The 27208-nt window shown below is 44.9% G+C and overlaps 3 protein-coding genes across 19 annotated transcripts in view; 1 reads left to right on the top strand and 2 right to left on the bottom strand.

The window, feature by feature from the left end:
- The window catches only part of ADRA1B (adrenoceptor alpha 1B), a 56474-nt gene extending 44392 nt beyond the window's left edge, over positions 1-12082 (bottom strand). Inside the window, exon 1 of the mRNA XM_081500578.1 lies at positions 10734-12082. Within this exon, the coding sequence (XP_081356704.1) occupies positions 10734-11682 (949 nt within the window). The 5' untranslated portion in view covers positions 11683-12082. The remainder of the gene's footprint in view (positions 1-10733) is intronic.
- LOC145510139 (uncharacterized) overlaps positions 10209-27208 on the top strand; it is a 51255-nt gene continuing 34255 nt past the window's right edge. Inside the window, exons 1-4 of one of the 2 annotated variants that reach the window (XM_081500591.1) lie at positions 10209-10330; positions 11791-12259; positions 14440-14552; positions 15672-20029. In XM_081500591.1, the coding sequence (XP_081356717.1) occupies positions 10272-10330; positions 11791-12100 (369 nt within the window). In that variant the 5' untranslated portion in view covers positions 10209-10271 and the 3' untranslated portion in view covers positions 12101-12259; positions 14440-14552; positions 15672-20029. Of the gene's footprint in view, positions 10331-11790; positions 12260-14439; positions 14553-15671; positions 20030-27208 lie in introns of those variants that run through there. The other variant, XM_081500592.1, reaches the window with a different exon arrangement.
- LOC145510137 (uncharacterized) overlaps positions 18248-27208 on the bottom strand; it is a 520288-nt gene continuing 511327 nt past the window's right edge. For 15 of the 16 annotated variants that reach the window (XR_014056762.1, XR_014056752.1, XR_014056755.1 and 12 more), the window contains one exon: positions 18248-23167. The gene's annotated coding sequence lies outside the window, so the exon portion shown is untranslated. The remainder of the gene's footprint in view (positions 23168-27208) is intronic. The other variant, XR_014056783.1, reaches the window with a different exon arrangement.

Here is a 27208-nt window from a genome sequence, read left to right as displayed (position 1 = left end):
TCTTCTGGAGACACTCACCATTCAGATAACACCATTTACCTTGTGCTGAAATGGGTCCTCTCATGAAGTATTTAGGGTCAGACAGCCATGGATTCAGATTCCAGCTCAGTGACTCACTTGTGCACATACGGTAAACTAACTGATGAAGACAAACATTTCCAACCAACTTTTACATTAACCTGTTTCCCACAAAAGCACACACATGAAATTGTGTCTTTCCTCCTTAAAGTCATGCGCACTTCATTCTCTCATTATTAATCTTTCTCTGTACTGCTGAGGCCTGGGTGCCGTACTCTTCCCACCCCCATCTCAGGTTTCTCAGGGAAACCAAGGCACCCTTGGCTGTTCTACTGTAAACACTGTTACTCCTGGAGTTAAAATATCAAGGCACTTTTATCGTTCACACTGAGACACTTTTGAGAATAAGAGAGGGTTATAGTAATCATCAGAGCCCTTGGTAACAGACATAAGTGGAGACTGGCCCAGGCAAAGTGGGATGTCTGGTCACCCCATTATGGAGCAATGCTTTATCACCCACAAACAGACTCAGTGTATCTTTAAAGTGTTACCAGAGCTGCTGGGCACCTTCACTTTTTTGGGAGATGCTTGGCTTCGATCCCTTGGTTGGGAGGATCCTCTGGAGAAGGGAAAGGCTACCCACTCCAGTATTCTGGCCTGGAGAATTCCAAGCACTGTATAGTCCATGGGGTCGAAAAGAGTCGGACACAACTGAGCGACTTTCACTTGCACTTTGATAGTAAAGAAATCAAAGTAGACTTCCTGGGATAAATTAGAATCTTGGCCTTCTTCCCATTTGTTTTAGGGCCGTGTGTGGTGTGTGTGTGTGCGCCTGAGACAGAATTTAGACTTTACATTTGGAAGTGGGGGCAGCATTCACTTCTCAGTATCTTGGACCTTTCTAAAGGTCTTAATTGGGCCCTGATGTAGAGTCACCAGAGTCATGCCCTCTTCTCCTACTTCTGTGGTGACCAACTTTGACCACAGCCCTCCCAGAGGTGAGAGGGAGGTGACAAGGGCTGAGAAGATCAGGGAAAATGGGGACTTACTGGCAATAGGTCTCCCAGAGGCAGAGGAATGGCAACCTTTTATAAAGAATTAAGATGTTGTTTAATTTTCAAGCTCATACCTTGGGTCCACTCTGGTCTTCACCTATCTAATCTTTCTTCATTGGCCCCATAAGCAGACCCATACTGACATTTTGGTTTCACAAAAGCAGTCAAGGCAGTTTCCTTTCAATGTGCTTGTGGTAGTCTCAAGGAATGGGACAAGTCACCTAACCTCTAAATCTGTTTCCTCAGTTGTAAAGTGAGCAGAATATTAATACCTATCAGATAGGTCATTGGCAGGTTTAAATAGTAGGTGAAGTCTGGCGCATACTGTATGAATCATAGCTGCAGTTGCTGTTCTTATTGGGAGTCTAGCAAATACACGTCTCTGGGCCTGAAGGACAGGAAGATGAGTGAAACCTGGACCCTTTCCTCCAGAGGTTTGCAGTCTGTTAACACTGCTGAAGATGTACCTATCAGTCCCGATTCCCATGAACAAACGTGACAAGCACCATACACATGGTATAAAGGCAACCATCACTGTCAGGGAAAGAGGCGGGGGCCAGGAAAGATTCCTAAGAGAGGTGTCCACAAAATCAGGGGTGTGGGCAGGATATGGATATTCAAGGGTACAGGAAGAGCATTCCTGCCAGAGGGGACAGTATGAAGAAACACACAGGGGGAGGAAAATACAAGGCGTACTTGGGGAAACGACAAACAATTTGAGTCACAGCACTCACCTAGCACCTGTATTAGGCAAGATGGAAAGATATGGTCCCTGTCTACAAGAAGTTCACATGTAAGTCACGAGGTTGCTAGAGAGAGCATTGCTGCAGTGTTTGGGGTGGACCACGGGCACTTTCTTAACCTCAGAGCTCTTCTCTTCATGGGGCCTCCAAAGCCCCAGGAAGGATCCCAGTGTGTCTCCTCCAGGTTGTATTATTTTGTAAAGTTCTCATGAGTAAGATCTATTACCTGCAACATCTTAGGACCACTGTCTATTTCCACTCCAACTTCCCTCTGCTGTATTTCCCTTCATGATCATGTTAATATAGGGGTCATGGACATTTTGGGGAACCAGCTAAGAGTTAAAGATATGTTTCACTTGGGTTCTCTTGAAAATACATAGGTGGTGTGTAGTATTTTCTTTCTGTATAGCTAGGTTATCACTAGTCAGGATTACTGCAAAGTGGAAAACCAGCTTTTAGAAATACTCTCTTGTCCATGATGCCAGCCTTTGTGACATCAAGAGGTAGGACCAGAGGCTGATTCAAGGTAGGAGAGAGTCCTATGGTGCCTGTGGTCTCAACCACACCTATGTGGTGCAGAGGTGAATCCAGTTCTGAAATGTATACAGCCAGAAATTAGGCTGTGAAAAGTGTTCTAAATTTTATGTGATTAACCCCAAAGCCCAAATTTAATAAAAGTCTTAAAAGATATATGGCATCACTCATGTGTTGAGAAGCTGAAAAAAGTCTAAAGCATCCATAATAAAAGAGAAATTGTGACTTAGCTTGCTAGGGGAAAGACCCAATTATTTTTATATTCTTTATGTTCTCACCAGGATATGATGCTTCTTGGTGGCTGAATAATAGGCAGCCACTCGCCCTTCCTTTCCACCTTCTCAGAATAGATTCTGCTTTCCCTAGGGCTTCTTTGAGCTTAGAAAAATCAGGGCTCAGAGTCCCACACCTAGGATCCCCCTGGTAATGAACCCTTTTAGTCTTATTGCCTAGATGTGAATTCAGGTTTTGGCACTAATCAGCTGGGTGAAAAAAGTGAAAAAGTAAAAATGTTAGTCGCTCAGTCATGTCCGACTCTTGCGACCCCATGGGCTGCAGCCCACCAGGCTCCTCTGTCCATGGGATTCTCCAGGCAAGAATACTGGAGTGGGTAGCCATTTCCTTCTCCAGGAGATCTTCACAACCCAGGGTTCGAACCCGACTCTGCTGCATTGCAGACAGATTCTTTACCATCTGAGCCACCAGGGAAACACCAATCAGCTGGGTAACTTGAGGCAAACCACTCAATCTCTCTGAACTCCAGTTTCCTCATCTATAAAATTAAGACAACAATAGTATCCACTTGGTAAGTCTCTGGAGAGGAGTGAATGAGAAAATACACAGAAAGCACCCTTATTGCGGTGTAAGCCAGGCACACGGCAAGACCTAATAAATGGAGCTATTAGTATTATTATTAGCAGACATGGTTAGGGAGCACAGTGACTGCGGAAACATCCTGCAGATATGGGAGAAAGCAATTTCCCAGTGTGGCCTGATGGCCATCCGTTATTTTTATGAGCCATACACACTCAGGTAAAGGGATCGCCTGCATTACAGATCTTACGAGGGCCATCTGTGATGGCACTGCAGCTACACACACACACCCGCTGGCATTTCTGTGCTCTGTTTCATCCCAGCAGTACTGGGTGCTTCCACAAATGGGCCCCAAACTATCGTATCTGACAATCATGATCCTACACACATCATCCTTCCCTGTCCCTAACTCCTGCCCCAGGTCTTTGACTCTTATAGCAAAGCTGAGGCTAATTTGTTTATCCATCACTGAGAGGATAAATCATCCTCCTCCTTTCTTCCACAAATATTTTTCACGTCTAATCATCACAGTGTCTTCCATGATTCTAAGACTTTAGGAAACTCACAGAGAAATTTCAAAAAAATTTTGGTGGGGACAAACATAGGGTTACCAACTGTTTATCTTGCCAAGTAGAACACTGCATGCACGCATACACACACACACACACACAATGACTATCATCACCACTTATTACCATCATTCCATTAAAGAAATGTTATTTCAGTTTCCCAAAATAGGACATAGTCTTTAGAATAAAAGAACAGTCATTTATATTGAGTACATTTGGAAAAACAGAATTTTCCTAACTTTTTTCTCATTTTTGTCATGAGCCAGTAAAAATTTTATCACTCATGGGCACTAGACCTCAGACAAATGTCTGGAAGTACTGTAGTAATAGCAAGAATAATATAACAAATGTTTATTGAGTGCCAAATATGGAGTCCGATAGACTCCATTTACTAGCTGTGCAACCTTGGGAAATTTACTGAACCTCTCTGAACTCTAGACACAGGGTGATGATACTGGCTCTGCAGAGGGACTGAGAGAATTATAAGCTGTACATAATATTCAGTTTTGAGCAGTGTACCTGTTACACTGGAGATCTGCTTCCATAGTGCTCATTCAACTCGCCTTCTCCAGGGAGGCTCTAGTTTGAAGAATTCACCTTCCCTCCAGTCTTCTGCCATATGGACTGGCCCGAAGGACTGGGCAGGATTGGTGATGCTTCTGGCTACACTGGGCAAAGTTTGACCAAACTTTCTTGGCTCTCCATGGAATGTTCATTCCAGGTACCAGGCATGGGGAGGGCTGGTGCTATGCTGGTGACATAATTGCCTGTGGGAACTGGTTAAAAATTGAGATTCATGGTGTCCCATATGAGAGAGTCTGATATAAAGGGTCTGTAAGGGGAATTCCAACAATCTACGCATTTGAAAGCAGTTCCCTGCCAGATGTTTCTACTGAGCATCCGGGTTTGCTCATGGTCATGGGTTCTGACTTTTGGGTTGGGACATTTTGTCTATTCAACTCATAAGTGTTAGTTGCTCAGTTGTGTCTGACTCTTTGGAACCTGATAGACTGTGGCCCGCCAGACTCCTCTATGCGTGGAATTCTCCAGGCCATCCTCTATGTGTGGAATTCTCCTGGCCAGAATACTGGAGTGGGTAGCCATTCCCTTCTCCAGGGGGTCTTCCCAACCCAGGGACTGAACCCCAGTCTCCCACATTACAGGCAGATTCTTTACTGTCTGAGCCACCAGGGAAGCCCCTACTCAGCTCATAAGAGTGTCTGGCATATCACTCCTGGCACGGTGTCTTGTGAGTCCTGATGAATGGGGTCTGAGGAGGTCCTGGGAGGAATCTTCTTGGTTGTATTTCACCTAGTAACCTCAAGGATATTCCAGATGCATCTCTTGCTCTCCTGTATCATAACCAATCCATCCCCAAGTCCCTGTACCATCTTCTTCCTTCCAACTTCACTGCCACCAGCCTAGTCTAAATTACCATTAGCTCTCACTGGGATTATGTTCTAACTGCCCCATCTTTGCTCTGTGTGCCATATGGCTGCCTGAGTCGTCTTTTAAACACATAATTCATACTGTACGCCTTGTTGGCTTCAAATCCTTCAGTAGTGGCTGGTGCAGTTTATCATAAAATCTAAAATCCTTAATGTGGCTTAAAAGCCCTGGCATGGCCTGGCCTCTGCCCACACCTCCAGCCTTGAGTCGGACCTGCGGGCCCTCTATTCTCCAGGCTCTGTCAGGTCCTTGCCAGCTCCTGCCTCAGGACTTTCAGCGGTGCCCTTCCTTCTGACTGGACCTCTCTTCTTCTACCTGCTCTGTCACTGAATTAACTCTTCCAAACTGTTCAGGGTTCTGCCTAAACGCCACTCAGGAACCCCTGTGATATACTGATCCCAGGTGTGTACTTCTAATAGCAGCACACCCCTTTTCTTCAAATCATTTATGTTTATTTGCATGTGTGTATTTTTCAGATTACCTGTGTTCCCCACTAGAACTAAATTCTATGAGAACATGGAACACAGCTGCTTTGCTCACCACTGGATCTGCAGCACAATGCCCAGACCTAGTAGGCTTCCAATAAATATATAATTATTCAGTGAATGAATGAATGCATGATAAAGATGTGGAACCAGATTTCCAGATGAAGGTCAAGATCCCACTTTTTCTTCCTGGTTGGGGTGACTAGATGCCCAGCGTAGAGAGACCCATATCCTACACAGTACAGGAGGTAAGAGAAGGCCTAGCCTTGAGCTAGAATGAGGATGATCTTCTCTAATATTTTATGAGTCAATCTTTTTCAGGGGTAAAAAGGGAATAGAAGGTTTTGTAACAGGGTTTTGTAACAGAAGTAGAATAATCAGCTTTTGACAAGGTGGCTCTAGGGCTCCTGACGAACGTTTGCTATGAGAGCAGGTTGGGACCAGAAAGCAAAAAGATCAGACATCTCCTTTGTGCACTGGACCAGGTAAGTACCTGTTCTGACAGACATGTATTCAATTTTTGTCTCTATCATTTACTTGCTGTGTGAATTTGGGCAAGAAGTCTAACCACTCTGAGCTTCAGTATCTTCTGTCAAGAAGGAGCAATTACTCTCCCCTGTCAGGGTAGCTGAGAGGATTAGTGAGATAATGTCTGTAGAGGGTCTAGCAGAATGCCTGGTACATAGTATGTGCTCTATGATAATATGACCTCACTGGGCTATGAGCTTCCTGCAGGCAGGGACCATGTTTGCTTTGGCTCAAGAACCCAGTGATTAGTACAGTGTCTAGTACATAGTAGGTGCTTTAGGAAGTCTTCATTAATGATTTCAGAGGTGGTTGAATATATTTTCCTTCAGAAAGATTTCCTTTTTCTAGGAAGGATTGAATGCATGTAAGTTGCTTCACTGGTGTCTGACTCTTTGCAACCCCATGGACTGTAGTTAACCAGGCTCCTCTGTCCATGGGATTCTCCAGGCAAGAAGTGGAGTGGGTTGCCATGCCCTTCTCCAGGGGCTCTTCCTGACTCAAGAATCAAACCCAAGTCTCTTATGTTTCCTGCACTGGCAGTTGGGTTCTTTACCACTAGTGCCACCTGGGAAGGCCCTAGGAAGGATTCCCTGTGTGTAAAATTTCCACTCACTCAAACCCAGTTACTTTCCTTGTGAGCAACTCAAATCCCTATGTTTTGAAACCTCAGAACCAGAAATTTCATGTGTTTGTGGGGGTGGCTCTGTCCTCAGTCATCCCTGAGACCCCCACCCTCCCTTATGCTCCTGTGGGAGGTGGAAATTCATTAGGCCTGATCTGAATGAGAGGATTGGAGAAACAAATCAATGGACAGAAAGATTCAGATTTGGTTCCAGTACTACAGAAAGCACAACTGTTTCTTTGAAATTGACCTTCATTTATTTGGAGGGGAAAGCAGTTAGTTCAATAATGGCTTCCTGGTGCCTTTCAGCATTTTAAAAGACGGAAGAAAGATTTGGAGCGAGGCAAGGTTCCAGTGTTTTCTAAACAACACACCAAGCTCAGCTACCAGTTGGCTGCCCAGCACTTCCTGCTATCCACCCCCACTCCCATCTTAACCGCCCCACCACCACCCTCCCCAGTGCAATGCACATCCCTCAATAGCCCAGGCACTTCTTGAACCCTGACCACCCCAGGCGGGTGGGAGATGGCCTTCATTATAACGCCACTCATGGACATCTTGCACATGGCCCATCAAGTAGAAATGCTGCTCTATTATATTCCAATTATTTCCTGTCCCTCCGTGGCCTGATTCCAGGGGCTGAATAAAGGGGTTCTTGTTTGGTGGATCCATCCCTGCTCCTGAGTAAGTGAGAGCTGGTCCCTGGCCCAACTCTGTTGAAGCCACAGGGAAAGGGTGGGGAGGAGATAGGGAGGGTGTTACAGGTGGGGAGGGCTCCACAGGAGATAGGAGGCCTGTCTCTGCAGGCAGCCCAACCACGCTCTCCAAAATAAAAATAAGGGAGGAAAGAAAACAAATGGAACCCCTAACCAGGACCCTGTAGGGGGTAAAGCTATTTCCTTCCCAGGAGGAATCCCAACTCTCCTCTCCCATGGAGAAGAAAAACACAGAGACAGAAATCTGGTGCCGCCCAGGCACCTGGATGTCTATCACCACTGGAAGTTAACTCCTACCAGGACTTTTCTGCTTGCCAGCCTCTGTCTCCCCCCAGATCTGCTTTCTCCTCTTCAGAGTGAAAAGCCTTTCATGGAAAATTTAGAATTTGGAATCTGCTTCAGATTCCAAAGGGATTATTGTTCTACATCATGTTACTTTTTTTTGGGTGTTATCTGAACTCAGAGGAAGTAGAAGTGCATATCTCCATTTTGCTCAGATGCTCTTTCTACATTAGTAAGAACATGTTAATCAAGTACCTTCTCTGTTTGAAACTCTTGAGCAACTTTTGAAGTCCATCCCAAACTCAATGCCTGGAGTCCACACTCTTTGCCCTCCAGGGGCTGGAGGTACTGGGGAGAAGCGTGTGGATGGAGTCTGCTCAGGACAGCACACTGGGAGAGAACGGCCGGCCAGAAAGGGTGCAAGTCAAGCAGAAGAGAAACAAGCTCTGATAAATCTCTGGGTGGCAAGAACGCCTCACTTTCTGTGGCATGGAAGCCAAGGACCTGAGCTGTTAGGAAGATAAGGTCTCAGAAAGGGATGAACAGAAAGAGGGCTGAAGTTGAAAGAGTATAAGGGAGAAAAACTGAGGGTGGGCATGAAGAGCGGAATGCGGACAGAAGCCACATTGTCTTGCACCACCGTGTGGGTGGGGGAGCACTGACCTGTGCAGTGTTTAAAAACCTTGGTGTCCAGGAGGCTGGAGGCTGAAGGGAACTGAGAGATCTCCTGGCTGGTGCTTCTCAAAGCCTGGTGGTGGGCTGGTTAAACATGTGATTCTTGGGATTTACTGAATTAGCTTCTCTATGCATTAGGCCTTAGAAGCTGAATTTTTATTAAGATCCACAAATGATTCTGATCCTTATTAAAGTTTGAGAGCCCTTGATTTAGTCCAACCCTCGGTGTTCCCTGGAAGTGAGAACTGAAGCCCAGAAGGTAAAGCAACAAACCTAGGGTCACAGAGCTAACTGATGGCAAAGCTCATGTACATACTCTAGTGCTCCTGACCCTCAGAGCACTGCTCTTTCCATTTGAGCATGTTGGCAGCCTTTTCACTTGTTTCCCTTGCCCCTAAAGTGAAAGCCTGCAACTGTGATCCATTCCCGCATCTTGCTGGGACCTTGTCTTTCCTGAGGATGCTCTGGTCACAGCCTCTGTCAGTTGGGGATCAGGGGAAGAAGGAAGAAAAGACGAGATCTAGTCAATAGTTCCCTTCTGAGCCTTTAATAACAAGTATAGGATTATACCTAAAATCGAGCATTTGCTGTGTACCACTGTATTAAGTCCTTTCCATGCACTAGCACAAACCCCATGGAGCAAATAGTAATTAGCCCTACTTTGCAGATGAAGAAACTGAGGCTCACAGAGCAGTCATCATTTGCCCAAGGTCACATGGCTAATTAGTAGCCAAATCACCCCATGTGTGACCGTGATCTTTGTATGGTACAGTGCAGTGTGAACTGTCATCCACTTTAACTGGACAGGCCTGCAAAAGGGCCCTGAGACCTCGGGAAAGAAAAGAAAGCTGGGCAGTGGGATGTGACCTACTGGGTATAGAGCTACAAAACCTCTCTGCTCAACACAATGAAAATATTTCTGAAAGGCACTAGCTCAAAAGCTAGCCTTAGAAATTACAATATGAGAGTAGGTTAAACAGCTTTTTTTCTTTGTCATTCTTAAACGGAAACTCCTGACATCTGTTTGCCCTCTTTCTATCTGGCTCTTTCTTTTGGAAGCAGTGTGTCTTTAGGATTTTCGTGACTTGAGGGATTGGTTATGTTTGGTTCCAACTGAGCCCCTGGTGTGACTGCAGCATTAGTGGTCCATGGCACGTAGCAGCCATGGCCTCTTCTGATATCACAGCACATGACTGCCATGATCACCTCCCTCCATTCATTTTCTGGAGCGTCCGCCAGGGACAGGGAAAGAAACTAAAGCAGATCATTGCCTCAGAGAAGGGACAAGTGTTTCCTGAGCTACGTGGACAGGATGTGACAGTACCCTCTTCTAGGTTTATCTCCTAACCAGACCTTGGCTTCATCCTTAGAGGAAGTCAGGTAGCGTTTTGAACAACTCACTTGGTAGGACTCCCCAGTCAAATGAAGATGGGCACATGTTTATAGGCTAGGAAGGGCTCAGTTTCATACTAGTAGGATTTGGTGTCTGGCAGCTGAAGGTGAGGGGCAACTATAATTTAATTCTGGGCATTCCATCAATCACCAGAGTTTGGACATTTTGGGATATTTTTGGGTGACCCTCTGACCATCATCCTTCTCTTTCAAATCTCAAAGCTTTAGATTAAGGTTGGTTGGGGCTGTGAGGCACAAAATGCTCTTATTAACTCATAATGAAGGGAGTATGTGGAGGTGAGAGGAAGTGGTGAAGGGATGGGGGCAGAATGCAGCCTCTGCAAAGCTTTAGAGGACCGTGGGTCTCTGCAAAAGCCCTGGAAATGCTGAATGAAAACTGCCTTCCCGTGTCTGAGCTGCCTCCCAGCTTCCCAAATGCCGTGTCTGCGGTAACTACAAACTATTTTGTATGCTGCATTAGTGACAGACACTGCCTTAGCCGACACATCATTACAACTGAAATAACGGTGGGATGATGTTCAAGTCCAGTGTCCTTTTTAATTATTAAACCAAGGCTGTTGAATGAGTCATTCCACATACCAGATTTTCCTCCCATGGTTCTATTTCGAGTAACTCATACCTCCCCTAAGCATGTTCTGCTAACACCTGAGTTGGTTCTTAGCCAGCTACCCAATCTGCAAAGCCTTTGCAGAACAAACAATATTCCCCAGCCTCCAAACACACACAAACTGCATAAAAAAACACCAAAACCCACGAAAACTTTATAGTAAGCTCATCAGTAATCCCAAAAGCTGAGGATGCCCAGTTCCCCTCGGCCAGTCCCCAACTTACCAAGTGGTAGAGCGATGAAGAAGGGTAACCAACACAAGATGAACATGCCGACCACAATGCCCAAGGTCTTGGCTGCTTTCTTTTCCCGGGAGAACTTAAAAAGTTTGACAGCTATGGAACTCCTGGGGTTATGGCCCTTGGCCTTGCTACTGCTGAGGGTATCCTCGTGAAAGTTCTTGGAGTGGATCCTCAAGGTCAGCTCCTTGGAGTTGGACATCTCCTTCATGACTCCAGCCTCCAGGTTCTTGGTGGTCCTCTTGGCAACGATGTAGACGCGGCAGTACATGACCAGAATGACCGCCAGAGGGATGTAGAAGGAGCCCAGGGAGGAGAAGAGGGCGTAGAAGGGTTCTTCAGTGACCCCACATTCCCTGTCATCGTTGGGTGCCGGCTCCTTCCACCCAAGAAGAGGCCCAATGGAGATGACTGTGGATAAGACCCAGACACCAAGGAGCGCCAAGATGGCCTTCCTCCTGGTGACCAATGATGGGTACTGCAGAGAGTAGCGCACCCCAATGTAGCGGTCGATGGAGATGGCGCACAGGCTTAGAATGGAGGCTGTGCAGCACAGGACATCCACGGCGGCCCAGATGTCACAGAAGATCCGGCCCAGCACCCAATAGCCAAGCACCTCCAGGGCAGCAGAGAAGGGCAGAACGGTGAAGCTTAGCAGCAGGTCGGCAATGGCCAGGTTGACGATGAAGTAGTTGGTGGGCGTCCGCAGGTGACGGTTGCAGGCCACAGACAAGATGACTAGGATGTTGCCCACGATGGCAAAGAGGATGAAGGCGCCCAGCACCAGGCCCACGGAGATGGCCCTGGTGATGTCCAGCTGAGGCAGTGTAGAGTTGGTCGAGGTCTGGTTGGGGCCAGTGAAGTTGGCATTTTTCAACTCTCCCCAGTGGGCAGGTGCTGATGTGTTGTGGCCGGTGTCCAGATCGGGATTCATTTTAGAGTCCGCCCTCCATAGCCAGGGGGGTGACAGGGCTCAGAAGGGCTGCGGCGAAGGCTCTTCAGCTGCCCTGAAACTTTGCTTCCCCCGTGGTCTTCTTCCCAGAGGTGCCCTCCTGGCGAGAAGTCATCTCCCCCGGGCTGCCCAGCCCGGCAGCACGTCTCCTGCCTGCACCGAGCCGCTCACTCGCCTGTCAGAGGGAGGAGGAGGAGAGAAGGGACGAGGCGGCAGCTCCAAGTTTAATGGTCCACGTCAGGCGCGCCAGGCCGGGCTCGCGGGGAGCGGCGCGGAGGAGCGGGTGGCGGGGCAGGGGGCGCCCGGCTCTGCCCGGTCCGCGGCGGCTCTGCGGACAGCGGCGCCTCCGCCCAGCCAGCGCCGAGGAGGGTCTGCTTTCAATGAGCCGCCTCTGGGCTGACTGCACGGCGGTGACATCAGGCGGGGGAGCCCGGCGCCCTGACTCCGCGCGGCACTAGGGGGCAATGCGGGTCCAGCGAAGGCGCCCGCAGCCCCGACGCCGCCACCTAGTTGAGCCCCGAGGCCGGCTGCGCCCCCGCCACCCCTGGGGGGCAAGCCGGTAGGGTGTGCAGTGGGGGGCGGGGTAGGGCGACCTCAGCGTGGGGATTCCCCCTGTCCTCCATTTCCCCCCTCCCCCCGGCTGGCCCACTGGGGTTCTTTTCCCTCCTGTTCACCGCGCAGTTTCAAAACTGGGGTGGGGGTGCTTGTTTTTAATGAGGGGGGTCTGGAGTGAGCACACAGATTTAAGGGGCTATGCAACTTGTGTGGAATCTAAAAGAGGCAGAATTCCATGGTTAAGCAGCTTAAAGGGCCTTGAGTCAGGTCTGAGACCAACCCCCATCCTTGCCTCCCTGTGCAGCCTTTCTGGTGGGAAGCTTCTTGTCATTCATTCATTCCCTCACTCACTCGTTCATTAAACAGATTGTTAATTGGGCATCCACTGTCTGCCCTGGGTTCTCTTCTAGGTGCTATGGGTATAGCAACTGAACCAAGTAGATAAAGACCCCTCTGTCCTTGGGGAGCTTACATTCTAGTGGGAGGACACAGACAAATAAGGAGGCAAATTCTGAGATGCGCCCTAGGTGGACAGGTGTAACAGAAAATAAAGCAAGATTGGGGAAATGGAATGGTTTGAGGGCACATTTGAAATTTTATCTGGGTGCTCAGGCTTTTACTGAAGTGATGATTGAGTCACAACCTGAAAGAAATGGCAACAAACTGTAGGCTATCTGGGGGTGGCAGTGGGGGTGGGGGTAGGGAGGGGACTTGGAGAATCCGTATTATTTGTTGATTTTTTCCCCTTTCTACCTGATATCCGTGTTGGACTTTCAGCTACAGGGACACACTCCCCAAGGTAGATGAATGGTACTTAGGAGAGAAGGTGTAGCTAAGGACGCTGAGGGAGAGCCTCATGTTAGTTAACATTTATCCGTATGTCCCAGTCCCAGACAGCGTGCTAAGTACTTTTCATATTTTCTCACAACACTAGGAAAGATAGACTATTCTCATAACCATTTCACTCTGTAGATGGGACACTAAGGTGCAGCAAAATTGAACTCTTTGCCTATATCCATATGGCCATCAAGCAGAGAATTTGGGAACAGAACTCAAATGCACGTCTATCCAAAGTTGAGCACTTAGCTGCTATGTCACGCTTTTCCCCCAGAAGAAAGAAGGGGGTGAATTCCCACCTCCAGCTTTATTGAGCTATAACTGACATATAACATTATGTAAGTTGATTTGAGACACTTATAAATTGAAAAATGATTACTATCATAGTGTTAGCTAATACCTCCAACATGTCACACAATTACCATTTCTTTTTTTGTGGTGAGACATTTAAAATCTGCTCTCTTAGCAACTTTCAAGTATATAATACAGTATTACTAGCTACAATCACCATACTGTACATTAGATCCTCAGAACTTATTCATCTTATAACTGGAAGTTTGTATCCTTTGACCAACATCTCCTCACCCAGTCCTTCCCTGCCAATCCATGGTAACCACCACTTAACTCTGTTTCTATGAGTTTCTTTTTTATTCATATATAAGTGATATCATGTAGTATCTGTCTCTGTGTGACTTATTTCACTTAGCACAATGCCCTCAAGTCTTATCCATGTTGTTGCAAATGGTGGGACTTCTTTCTTTATCTTGGCTGAATAATACTCCATTGTGTATATATATCAATCTTCTTCATCCATCCATCAGCTGATGGACACTCATTTCCATGTCTTGGCTCTTGTGAATAATGCTGCACTGAACCTGGGGGTACGGATATCTCTTTGAGATCCTGTCTTCATTTGCTTTGGATATATACCCAGAAGCAGGATTGCTGGGTGATATAGTACCTCTATTTTTAATTTTTGAGGAATCTCCTTATTGTTTTCTATAGTAACTATACCAATTTACATTTGAGATAAGGGTTAATTGATTGTTATAGATGGAGCTATCTTCGAAATAGTCAATTTTGGGATCCGAGCCACTAGTGGTGGGAAGAAACTTACATTTATTGAGTTTCCACTGATAGTCAAGCATTTACTCAATTTCTTTTATTCTTCACAACAATCTTTAAGAGAAGCATACCACGCTCCACTGAAAGTTGAGAAAACCGTGGTTCAGAGAGGGTTAGTGTATTACTGAGGTTGTATGGCTAGCAGACATGTGGCACAGCAATGGGTAGTGATAGCTGGAGATTGAAAAGTAAAGCCTGAAACTTTCTTTTATTCTCATCCAGAATCCTGCATCTTCCTACTTCCTGCCCTTGATAATCACTACAGCCTGGTGTTCAGGGATGGGGAACCGGGAAACCACTCAAGATGATTTACACTTCAGTTCTTCATCCTAGAGGTGGGTCCTTAATCTCTTTTCCAGGATATTATACACATATCTAAGGATTTACTCTTCTCCCACCAAAATTTACAGACTCTCAAATGCACAAAATATAGGATTTCAAGGAGTTCCCTAAGATTAAGGAATCTGTGGTTGAGAGAGCCCTGAAAACACTTTTTCTACTCAATTAAACTGGCTTAAGTTGTATTTGAAGATTTTAAAATAAGAATTCAGGTCTTCCAGAGCTGGCAGAACCCTCAACTTGCCCATTTTCTCATTTTGGAGGTAGTCTAGGAGGCAGAGGAAGTTGGTGAACTCCCATAACTACTCAGGTGCAGAGCTGGTTCTCAAACTCCATTTCCCTGGCCCACAGAGCAGAGAGAAGCCACAAATGGCAGCTACTCATGACTTATACAGTGAGATGTGAGATGGGGACAACTTAGGCAGGCCTCTGCCAGAGGTCCTTGTGAAGAGGAGAGACTGTCCTTGGTCTTGGGTGGCTCATGTACTAATCTGTCTGGAGATAGGGCCTGGGCTAGATGGCCTTTTGAGGTTTTCTAGTTTCCAGCGGTCAGCTTCCTTTGCTGGATAAAGTGGCCTCTGACAGCAACCTTGCTGCCCACCTCTCCCATGCATCATCCACAGTGGGGGTGGGAGCGAGGTCTCATACACTCAGCTCCCATCATCTTAATGTATCTTCAAGTCTAGGATGATGGCGCTTGTCTTGAACTGGTTTACTCCCAAGGCAGAGTGGGAGGAGGAAGAGAACGCCAGTAAGTTGGCAGAAAGCTGGCGATTAGCACAAAGTCAGGGATATGGGAGGGAAAGAGTAGGGCAAATGATGAGCAAGTTTCAAGTCCACATTTTGACTGTGGTGGCCCATTTCCCACTTCCCCGGGCATTAATTTTACCAGCTATTGAACAGCCAGCAACACACACTGAATTTACACAGACTGTGTCTACATAATCACAGTAACCACCTGCAGTGTGAAAACTTAGCCTATCCGACATTTTTCTACAGTGGCAAAAGAGCAGGGAAAAAAAAAAAAAGAGCAAGTATGAGATACAGATTTGGTTTATACTTGTTACAAAAGAAAATAGTTTATTATCTAATTGAGAACTTATATCTTGATTTAGGTGTCCGGATGTGGATTTCAGACATGTTGGCATTTATCGGCATCTTTCATGAAAGCAAAACACACATCCCATCATAAGGCAAACAGGTATTAGCCTTAACAGGAGCCATGTACCAGGACTCCACTAAGCATCGTGTTCATGATCTGGTGCTCCTTTCCTCCCTTCACTGGAGACGCCTCTTAACCCCTCTGGCTGATATGTGACCCACGGAATTGACCATTTGTTTAGGTGTCATGAGGATATTTCATTTTCTTGGTACTCCCTGGGGCAATGCCAGGCACAGAGCTCTGACTCACTCAAGGCTCAGGGAAGAAGCTTTTCATTATCCATTTGATTACATTAGAAACCTCTGATGTTGCAAACTCCCATTTCTGTGAGCCCTCTAGGAGAAGCTGCCACTGAGTTTGACCTGTGGGGAGCCCAAGGCTGTGGGAAATTCAGAGATCTGCTTAGAGGACCTTCTCTTGCTGCTTAGAGACCTCTCAACTGTGGTCGTCCACTTTTGCATGGTACTCCCTCTCTACCTCTCTCCAGTTTCAGTTCAGTCAGCCATACATAGGAGCGTCTACTCTGTGTAAGGCACCATGCTAGGTGCTGTGGGTGAATCAAGTTAAATCAAGCAAATAATAACCTAGACTGAGCTAAGTGCCATAGGAGATGATGATGATGGTAAAGCGCCCTTCAGAGAGGATGTGCTCTGTGGCAGGCACTGTTTTAGGTACTCTGTGTGCACTTACTCAAATCTTTACAACAATGCAAGGTAGGAAATATCCCCATTTTACATATGAGGAAACTGAGGTTCAGAGAGGTCCTGTGATATGGCCAAACCCATTCAATGAATAAGCAGCATGAATATTCAAAGCCTTATTGTCTGGCTCCAAAGCTTGCATCCTTCTCTCTGCATCAGACTGAGATTAAAAAAAGGAAAAAAAAAGGCAGCAGAATTTCCTTCACTGTTAGCCCTGAAGGAAATTACAGTAGAAGAGAGAATGTGATCAGGTTCCTGAGTGAGGCAGAGGTCAGTCAAGGGACGGCACGGCAGAGCTGTCTGGGAGAGAAGGTTCTGTAGAGGAGCTCCTTGGGTCAGGCTTTCTTGCCTCCCAGGCCAGCACTCAGTCTGCTGAAGATCTAAGAGCCAACTTAGTGACTAATCCTGCTTCCTTTATTTAGTAGCTGCTAATGTGACCTTGGGCAGGCTAGTAAAGTAACTAAGAGTCTGAACACTGGCACCAAACAGACCAGGGTTTATGTCCCAGGCCCGTTAATTTATTAGCTATGTGTCCTTGGGCAAGTCACTTAACCACTCTGAGCTGTGGTTTCCTCATTTGTGACAGGAAGATCATAATAGTGCCTATCTCAGAGGACTGACGTGGGGATTAAATGTGATACTGTGTGAAGTGCCTAGCACAGGGAAATAGTCTATCAGCCAGGGATTTAGTGCTTACCACGTGCTAGAGTACACATTGTGCCCCAAATGCCTTATGTACATTTTCTGGTTTAATTCTGATAATAATATTATAGATGCTGTTATTATTGACATTGTAGAGTTGAGCAAACTCAGTCTCAGAGTGGTTGCCCAAGGTGACAGCTGGCAGATGGCACAGCTGGAATACAGAGGACCCAGTAAATGAAACTTAATGACAAAAGAATTGAAGGTGTGAGGCCCCTGCTTCATGAGGTACACTGGGGTCTCTGGGGACCTGAAGGAGGATTTCTGTCCCTGCTGTGGTCCAGAAGGAAGAGGAGAAGCACCCTTTCTTCTGAGCAGGAGACACTGGCTGTAGTAGAGGCATCCTCTGCCTCTAAAGACAGCAAGTCAGAGGCTCCCAGGAGTGAGGGATTTCAGCTCCCTTGGGGCAAACTTGCTTTTCTCTCTGGTGATTATAGTTTGTCAATCTTTAGTGAGCAACGGTTCCCCCAGCCCAGATATTCTAGTTGCACCCCATCTCCCGGTAAGCAAGTAAGAGAGAGAGAGAGAGAAAGAGAGAGAGAACTCAGAGCAGCCCTTTGCAGTAAGCTGGTGAAGATTAATTGCCAAGTCACCAGGGGCTAAAGTCACATCACATGGTCCAGGAGAGCCCAGGAGCCCTGAACTGGGAGGGGTGGGGTGGGGTTTAAGGGGGTCAAAGCACAGAGTGTGAAAAGCCTATTGAGTTCGTAACCAAGAATGTGTCCTTTCTTCCTTATGCTGTATGCCCTAGCAGCTTCTCCTGTGGGACAAGGATCACCAACACCACCTCACAGTGCTGCAGGGAGAGGGCGAAGGGGAGCGCATGCCGTTTTCTTGAGAGATTCTGGTTGTGCCGTTACCATCCATGGGCTTTGCCCATCACTTTTTTCAGAAATCTGTGGTGGCCCCCACATTTCTCAAGAAATGGTCTTTGGGTTGCAGTCTGGTTTAAAAGCGGGCACACAGCTGTGTTTGCACCATGCTCTTCACAAGACAGATGTATTAATAGTTGTCCACATCAGGTGTCAATGGAGATTTTGCTGGAGCTAAAGCTCTTCCGAGCTGCTTTGTATTGCCACTGCCAGGATTTACTTTTTTTTTTTTTTTTCCTGAGCAATGGGTTTGCTTTCTTTCTTTTTTAATGTGTGTGTCTGTCTATATAATTTCATTTATTTATTTTTGGCTGTGCTGGGTCTTCGTTGCTGCGGGGGCTTTTCTCTTGCGGCAAGTGAGGGCTACTCTCTAGTTGAAGTGTGCAGGCTTCTCATTGTAGTGGCTTCTCTTGTTGCAGAGCACAGGCTCTAGGGGGCGTGGGCTCAGTAGTTGTGGTTCCTGGGCTCTAGAGAACAGGCTCAATAGTTGCGGCACACAGGCTTAGCTGTTCCATGGCATGTGGGATCTTCCCAGACCAGGGATTGAACTCGTGTTTCCTGCATTGGCAGGTGGATTCTTCACCACTGAACCACCAGGAAGCCCTGGGATTTACATTCTAACCACACTTGTTGACACTGCCAAACACGACAAAACAAAAGTTATGGCAACAAGCTCTGTACAGCTGACTTTTCAAGGCATTGGTCCCTTTGGGCTCCACTGCTGCAATCAGGACCCCGACTTCTGAAATGTCAGACTCAGAAGGACCCTATGGATCATCTGGTCCAGGGTCAGCAAAGTATAATCCCATGGACCAAATCCAGCCTTGTGCCTATTTTTGTACATAAAGTTTTATGGAACACAGCCATGCCTGTTCACTTGGGTATGTCTCTGGGTGCTTTCACGGTACCATGACAGAGTTGTGGAGCTGTAACAGAGACAGACTGTCTTGCAAAACCTAAAATATCTGCTCTTTGACCCGTTAGAGTAAATATCTGTTGCATACTTTGTAAACACTGTTGCATCAAATGTTTGTTTATCTAGTTTCACTCTTATTTTACATGCAGAGATACAAAGGTCCAGAAAGGGGGAGGAATTTACCTAGGGCAGAACCAGGGTCCATAGCCTGGATTTTGACTCCTCCCCTACGGCTTTTTATGCCACTGAGGTCATCAATTCCTGCAGCTTGGCATGGACTCAGAATTTGAATCCTAGCTTTGGTTTACCAGATGTGTGACCTTGGGCAAGCTACATAAACTCTTTCAGCCTCCATTTTTTCATCTGAGACTTGGGAATAATGCTTTCTCTTTCTTGAGATAACGCATAGCAACATAGGTGGTTGTAAGAATTAAAGGAACTATAGTCTGTAATGATTTAGCCTGGGACTTGGCTCATAAAAAACACTCATCCAAAAGCAGCACTACTATTATATTGATGTCCTCTGTAATGCTGAGCTTCCCAGTGGCACTAGTAATAAAGAATCCTCCTGCCAGTGCAGGAGACATAAGAAACATGGGTTCAATCCTTGGGTCAGGAACATCTGCTGGAAAAGGGCACAGCAACCCACTTCAGTATTCTTGCCTGGAGAATCCCATGGGCATAAGAGCCTGGCAGGCTGCAGTCCATAGGGTCCTACAGAGTTGGACATGACTGAAGCCACTTGGCACACGCATAATTTTATATACATTAATCTTATTCCTTGCCCTCCCTCCAAATTTCAAAAGAAAAAGTGATATCCCTTCCCAGTTGTTCTTTATCTTTTTGGGTCCTAGACCTTATTGAGAATCTACTGGAAGCAGTGGACACATTGCTTTATTCCACACTTTTCCTGAATTCCTAGTAGGGGCTCCTTCAGTGACAAATTCTTGGCAGGGCCCCTTGATCAATTGATCGCCACCCTGTTGCTTCTTATCTTTGTTTGCTCCTGCTAACTTTATCTTGGTGTAACCTCTACTACTCTTGAGCAACAGAATTAATTCAGTGTTTTACCATTCATTGTGGAGGAGAACTTGCATAGAATAAACTAAATGGATGCTGGCCTTTTTTGTCCTCCTGGAGTTCACAGTGTAAGATGGATAATGGAAATGTGCATCTGAGGACGTAGAGAGAATTGTGCCTGACATTGAACAGTAATGTGAGTTAAATAAGGAAACACATAAATATATGATATAGGTCTCGTGTTTCTCTGACTTCCTCTTCTTCCGCTTTTGAGTTCTTTGAACCAAACCATCAAACCTCTTTTGGGGGACTTTCACTTGTGGTGGCCACCAAGTTCAGAAAGGTCTAAAAGAAGTGGTGGGAACCTTTTTCCTTGGGGGCATCTAAAAATTGTATCTGGACAAAGTGTTAGAGCCAAGCTTTGGAGTAGACAGACGGGGCCCCTGGGGAGCAAGGCAAGGAAGTGATGTCATAGAGTGATCTCTGCCTTCTTTGGCAGAGGTGACCGGGTAGAACCCAGGAATCAGGGTGGACATGTTTGGGAAATGTGTATGACATCAATTCAGGCCCTGTGGACATGGCGGAGGAGGAAGGAGTGTGAGAAAGAGGCAGTTGGCTTTGCCCATCTCTATCGTGTCCTGAGGAACGCTGGGACAGGAAATGCCCAGCGTTTCTCTACTGTTTACTGGACGCCAGACCCACAGATTTGGAAGGTTGCCTTGGGAGTCATGAAAAGATGAAGGGAGAAGGAGGAGGAGCATTAGTTTTCTGCCTCTTGTGGGACTTCCCTGGTAAGTGCTCGGGGATAGGGTATGTGGAAGATTTTGTAGAAACTTCTAGATAGGGGCTTCCCTAGTGGCTCAGACAGTAAAGAATCCACCTGCAATGTGGGAGACCTGGGTTTGATCCCTGGATTGGGAAGATCCCCTGGAGGATGGCATGGCAACCCACTCCAGTATTCTTGCCTGGAGAATCCCCATGGACAGAGGAGCCTGGCGGGCTACAGTCCATGGGGTTGTAAAGATTCAGACATGACTAAGCGACTAAGCACATAGGGCACATAACTGCTCTGCCCCAACAGAGCAGTTAGGGCATAGTGTGAATTACAAGTTCTTGGAAAGGCTTCCAAATATCTCCCTAATTCTTTAGAGTTCTTTCCCTTTAGACATAAGCATTGCCCTCTTCCAATAGCCCTACGTTAATTAACTACGAGTATAGTTACGCATCAAGCCTGTGTCAAGCTAATTCACAGGCATCATCTTATTTAACCCTGCAAACAACACTTTTGTAGAAGACACTACTGGCTCCAATTCACAGGTGAGGAAACTGAGGATAAGAGTGATTTATTAACTTGCTCAAGATTATTCAGAGATGGGATTAGAACAGAGGTGGTTTGGCTCAAAGGTGGCACTTTTCACCTCTCAGATAACCTGAGTTTGACTGTAGGCTGACCTCACATATAAAGTGACAGGAATTTCTGGGTATCTCAGCAGGTCAGAGACCTTGGTCAGAGAGACAGAAGTTGTTCTGGTCTGTGTGCTATCGCACAATGTGGGCCCTTTTCTGGGTGAGATCTGAGGATTGCATCTTTCCTGCTAACCCCTGCCTGGGAACCTCAAGTGAGGGCAAGAGCTTGTATCAGGCTTGAGCCTTACTTCTTCCAAGAAGAAGCATAAGAGACCTGATTTAAAAATTGCCTTTAAGCACTGAAAAAGTTATTAATCTTATGATGGCAATCAACTGTTGTCTATTTGTCTGTCTCAGAGAGAGAGAGAGACAGAGAGAGCAGATATAGCCTCCTAAGACAGCATGAGAGATGTCAGTTAGACCTAAGGAAGTAACTTATTAAACATTGGATTAAATTCTTGTTGCTGCCATTTCCTAGCTTTGTCACTTTGGGACTTTGTTTAGTTAAGCTTCTGTTTTTTCGTAAAATGTGGATTTTAATAATTCTTATGAGGATTAAATGAAACTTTGCCTGGTACCTAGAAAGCTCTCAGCTAGTTATTGTTGATGTTCTGTATAATCTTAAAAACATACAACAGGATTCTCAGTATCTGGAGCATTTAGGTACAGATTTTCCTAGTTGATCTCTCACTGATACTTCCAACCCCTTACTTGCCAGTTGATACAACTGATTTCTTTTTTCTTCCCTTATAAATACCCCTAAACAAACAGTGGCTGGAAAAATAACATAAATATAAAGGACACTAACATTTGTTGAGAGTTTTCTGTGTGCTAGGCTGGAGTTATGTGCTTTATATGCACTATTCCATTTTAATACAAGCATTCTGACCAGTAGGTGGAAATAATATACCTGGCCTTTGAAAGGCAACTTGTGAGACTGGCTCTACCACACCTAGAGAGCTCAGGACCTGCTGGAAATATTTCTTCACACAGAGACTCAAAATGAGGTTGGAGAACACCAGTATGGGTGTTGGTGCCTTGAGGGGGTGGGGTATGTGGGTGGTGGGTTCTGTGAGCTTGCTGTGCAAAGAGAAAGGGAAACAGCTTGGCCTGGCAGGCAGGGCAGCCTGTAATTCTTGGTCTCTGGTAGACTCAATGTCAACAGGAGTTTTCTATATCAGACCAAAGAGGCTCACAGACTATAAACCATCACATCAGAGGTGACCATTCATGCCCTGGAAAGGCAGGGAAGGAAGGGGAGACCTACGTGAACCTCCACTGGCCCCCCAAATTGCAGAGAACAAGAGTCACAAGAAGGGAAAGAAGAAAGGAGGGAAAAGGGCAAGGAACAGACTTCAGTAAATATATATTTTCAAGTAAATCCCAGGAGTGGAGTGGAAGGTAAAAAGAAAAAAAAAAATTCAGGGACTTCCCTGGTGGTCCTGTGGCTAAAACTTTGCACTCCCAATGCAGGGGGCCCTGGTCCTATCCATGGTCAGGGAACTAGATCCCACATGCCACAACTAAAGATACCACACACTGCAACAAAAATCAGAGGTCCCATGCACTGCAAATAAGACCCAGCACAGCCAAATAAATAAATAAACAAAAATAAATATTAACGAAACACTCATAAACCTTAAAAAAAAAAATCAGTCTAGAGCTATTTTCTCTCAAGTCAGTCTGGGGAACTTGTCCCTAAAACAGCTGGACCAACTCCAGGTATAAAAGCTCAGACCTTTTGTTGTCACCTGAAAACTTTAGTAGGTTCCTTCGCTCAGTCTGGAGGACTGCCCACTTTACCTCTTCTTGGTGCTGCTCCATTGGGAACCTAGGAATTTAGAAAGAAATAAAGAGCCATTTAACAGGTAAAAGTTTGCCTACCCAGATGGTCAAACTTTACTGAGTATAAGAGTCACCTAGAGTAGCCTTAAAATGCAGATTCTTGGGACCTAGCCCCAGACACACACACACACACATACATACATACGTATATATATATATATATATATATTTTTTTGAGTTGTGAGTTAAATTTTATTTAGGAAGACAGCATTTCAGACAGCTCTGAGAAATAGCTCCAAAGAGGTAGAAGGGAAGGTCAGTACATATGTGATTTTGGTGAAGGGGGAGTACATGCAATCAAGCACATATTTTTTGCAAAAGGTTTCTGTTAGTCACAAGGAGCAGACATCACCATGAAGAATTTCAGTTCTTTTCTAGACATGAGGAGATACAAGAATTGTAGCCCAAGATACTTTGATCCAGTAGGTATTAAGTGAGGTCCCGGAATTTATATTTTTCACAAATAACCCATTTTTCATGTGTCTTCTGCTGCAGAAGATCAGTAGACCACTTTTTTTTTTTAATTAGTTTATTTTCTATTTTTTAACTTTACAATATTGTATTTGTTTTGCCATACATTGACATGAATCCACCATGGGTGTACATGTTTTCCCCTTCCAGAACCTCCCTTCCACCCCCCTCCCCATCCCATCCCTCTGGGTCATCCTGGTGCACTGGCCCCAAGCACCCTGTATCATGCATTGAACCTGGACTGGCGATTCGTTTCACATATGATAATTTACATGCTTCAGTGCCATTCTCCCATATCATCCCACCCTCACCCTCTCCCATAGAGTCCATAATACTGTTCTATTTATCTGTGTCTCTTTTGATGTCTTGTATACATGGTTATCTTTACCGATTGACTAAATACCATATATATGTGTTAGTATACTGTATTGGTATTTTTCTTTCTGGCTTACTTCACTCTGTATAATAGGCTCCAGTTTTATCCACCTCATTAGAACTGATTCGAATGTATTCTTTTTAATGGCTGAGTAATATTCCATTGTGTATATGTACCACAGCTTTCTTATCCATTCATCCAGCAGACCACATTTTGAGAAACATCGTTTTAGTCCATCATTACCATCTTACAGATCATCAAATGGAGGCCCAGAAAGTACAAATGACTTTGCTGAAAGTCGTATAGGAGGGTTCTTGGAGGGTGTAGGTCTTAACCTTAGATTGTGTGCATACCAGTACTACTAGTCTTGCCTTGGCTAGACCCATTAAAAATGACTGGTCTCCATTTGCTGTGGTTTATTCCTTTCCAGGGGCCCATGGTTCTTCACATCTCAAGTCAGGGGTCAATTCCTCAGGGAAGATTGTCTTTTCCCTCCCCACCTCAGTCTAGGTGAGGTTCCTTTTTTCTCTGCTCTCAGAAAACCACATCCCTCTCCTTCATGGCATTCCCCCTGGCTTGTGTTTCATACTCACACCTTCATGTGGTTGTTGGATCAATATCTGCCTCTCTCTCTAGACTTCAGACTCAATGAGAGCAGGCACATTGTTTCTTTTTGCTCATCTGAGGAGCCAGTACACTGTCTGATGGATCCTATGTGCTCAATAAATATTTATTAGATGAGTAATAGAATGAATGAGTGAATGAAAAGGGCAGGTTGATTTCAGCCTTAACTAAAACTCAAAATAAGGAAAAATCTGTGAAACTTTTGTCCTTCAATGGACTTTCTCTAGACATTTTTTTTTGTTCTTGTTTTTGACCCACTTTTTTGATCCCAACATCTAATCCCATCCCTAAAACCAGAACTTCTTGTAGGCAAAATTGTGTAGAAGGAAGTTTGATTTGTTTGATTGTCTGTCTTTCTTTACTGTTTCTATTTTTCCAGTGAATTTTGTGTTGGAAATCTATTCTCCTCCTGCAACCTTCCCTTCCTTTCAATTCTAACCCTTGTCCAAGATCCCAATGCTCTCTGACAGGTGTGAGGTGATATCTCACTGTGGTTTTGATTTGCATTTCCCTGATGATTAGTGATTCTGAACATCTTTTCATGTGTTTGTTGGCCATTTGTATGTCTTCTTTGGAAGAATATCTATTTAGGTCTTCTGCTCATTTTTAAATTGGGTTGTTTGTTTTCTTGATATTGAGTTGTGTTAGTTCTTTGTATATTTTGGATATTAATCTCTTACTGGATAGACTGTTTGCCAATATATTTTCCTATTCAGCAGGCTGCCTTTTTATTTTACTGATAGTATTCTTTGCTGTGAAAAAAGGTTTTAGTTTGATATAGTCCCATGTGTTTATTTTTGCTTTTGTTTTCCATCAAAATGACAACAAATAAGTGTTGGCAAGGATGTAGAGAAAAGGGAATCCTCTTGTGCTATTGGTAGAAATGTAAATTGGTGCAGCCACCATGGAAAACAGTATGGATCTTCATAAAGGATTAAAAATAGAATTGCCATATAATCCAGCAATTGCACTTCTGGGTATTTACCCAAAGAAAACAAAAACACTAATTAGAAAAGATATATGCACTCCACTGTTCACTGCAGCATTATTTACAATAGCCAAGATACAGAAGCAACTTAAGTGCCCATAGATAGAAGAATGGATAAAGATGTGATATATGTATACACACAAACACACACCCAATGGAAAATTACTCATCTAATAAGAAAAGGAAATCTTGTCATTTGTGACAACATGGATGGATCTAGAGTGTATTATGCTCAGTGACATAAATCAGATTGAAAAAGACACTGTATCATCTCATTTATATGTGGAATATAAAAAGCAAACAAAACAAAAGGAAAACAGACTAATAGGTATAGAGAAGAAACAGAATGAAGAGAGATGACGGGGTGGACAAAAGAGGAGAAAGCGATTAAGAGGTAAAAATCTGTAGTGATAAAATAAACAAGTCACAGGGATGTAATATCCAACGTAAGGAATAAGGTCAGTACTGTAGTAATGACTCTGTATGGGGACAGATGGTTGCTAGCCTTATTGTGGTGATCATTTCATAATGTTTGTAAATGACAAATCATTATGGAGCATACCTGAAACTAACATAATATTGTACCGCCACTGTATTTCAATAAAAATAAAATTCCCAGTGCTCTCAGATTGCTTCCAGACACCCCTAATCCTGATCTTTCTAATCTTCTGTTCCTGATCAAAGTCTACATGTCCAATGTCCTATTTCCTGAATGCCCTGTGCATATCAGGATAACTCTTTAAAGTGACAGCTTCCTGTCAACAGTGGATAATCACCTAATCTGTTGTTCCTTATCTTCCCCTTTAATCTGATCATCATTCTCTTAACCTAGGAGCTGGTCAAACCTTTGATATTAGGAATCATCCTCTATGGAGCCCAAGAAGCAGTGATAGGAGGAGGTTTCTAATGATCAGCAAGTGTTTACTGAGCCCTGTGTTAGGGTCTGAGAGACATATGAAGATGAACAAAGAACATTTCTTCCTCCCAAGGGTCTTTATGGGAAGGCAAGCATTCAATAATGGTGCGGGAGACTTTAATATTTAGTTGCTTGTCAAATAAATGATGGTAACATTATGAGTTTAAATCAGACAATGTGTATAACACACTTTGTATTAGGCCGGACACATAGTAGGTCCAGTCAGTAATGTTAATTCTTCTCTCTTAGGGAGGGAGAGATTTCTCAAGGCTGGAGTCAGCTAACTGGTCTCCACTGAGGAGGGCACTCTTTTAGTAGTTCTGGGAGCATGTTCAACTTCTGAAGAAACTCAACTACATAAATGTGCCCATTTTTATTCAGAACTGATTTCTATTAAGCAATAATTACATAAAAGGAATATATATATATATATATATAGATATATATATACATATACATTTGAATAACTGAATGACTTTGCTGTATACATGAAACTAACACAACTCAGTAAATCTACTTCAGTTAAAAAAAAATTACAAACAAACAAAAATAAACTGAACTTCCCTGGTGATCCAATGGTTAAGAATCTGCCAATGCAGGGGACACTGGGTACATGTCCACAAGCCTGGGAGCAATGAAGCCCGTGCGCCAC

This window comes from Giraffa tippelskirchi, chromosome 6 (genome assembly GCF_054371585.1).
Source record: "Giraffa tippelskirchi isolate mGirTip1 chromosome 6, T2T-mGirTip1v1.2.pri, whole genome shotgun sequence".
NCBI lineage: Eukaryota > Metazoa > Chordata > Mammalia > Artiodactyla > Giraffidae > Giraffa > Giraffa tippelskirchi.
The sequence above is the reverse complement of the archived record's forward strand: the minus strand, read 5'-3'. Positions and strand labels throughout refer to the sequence as shown.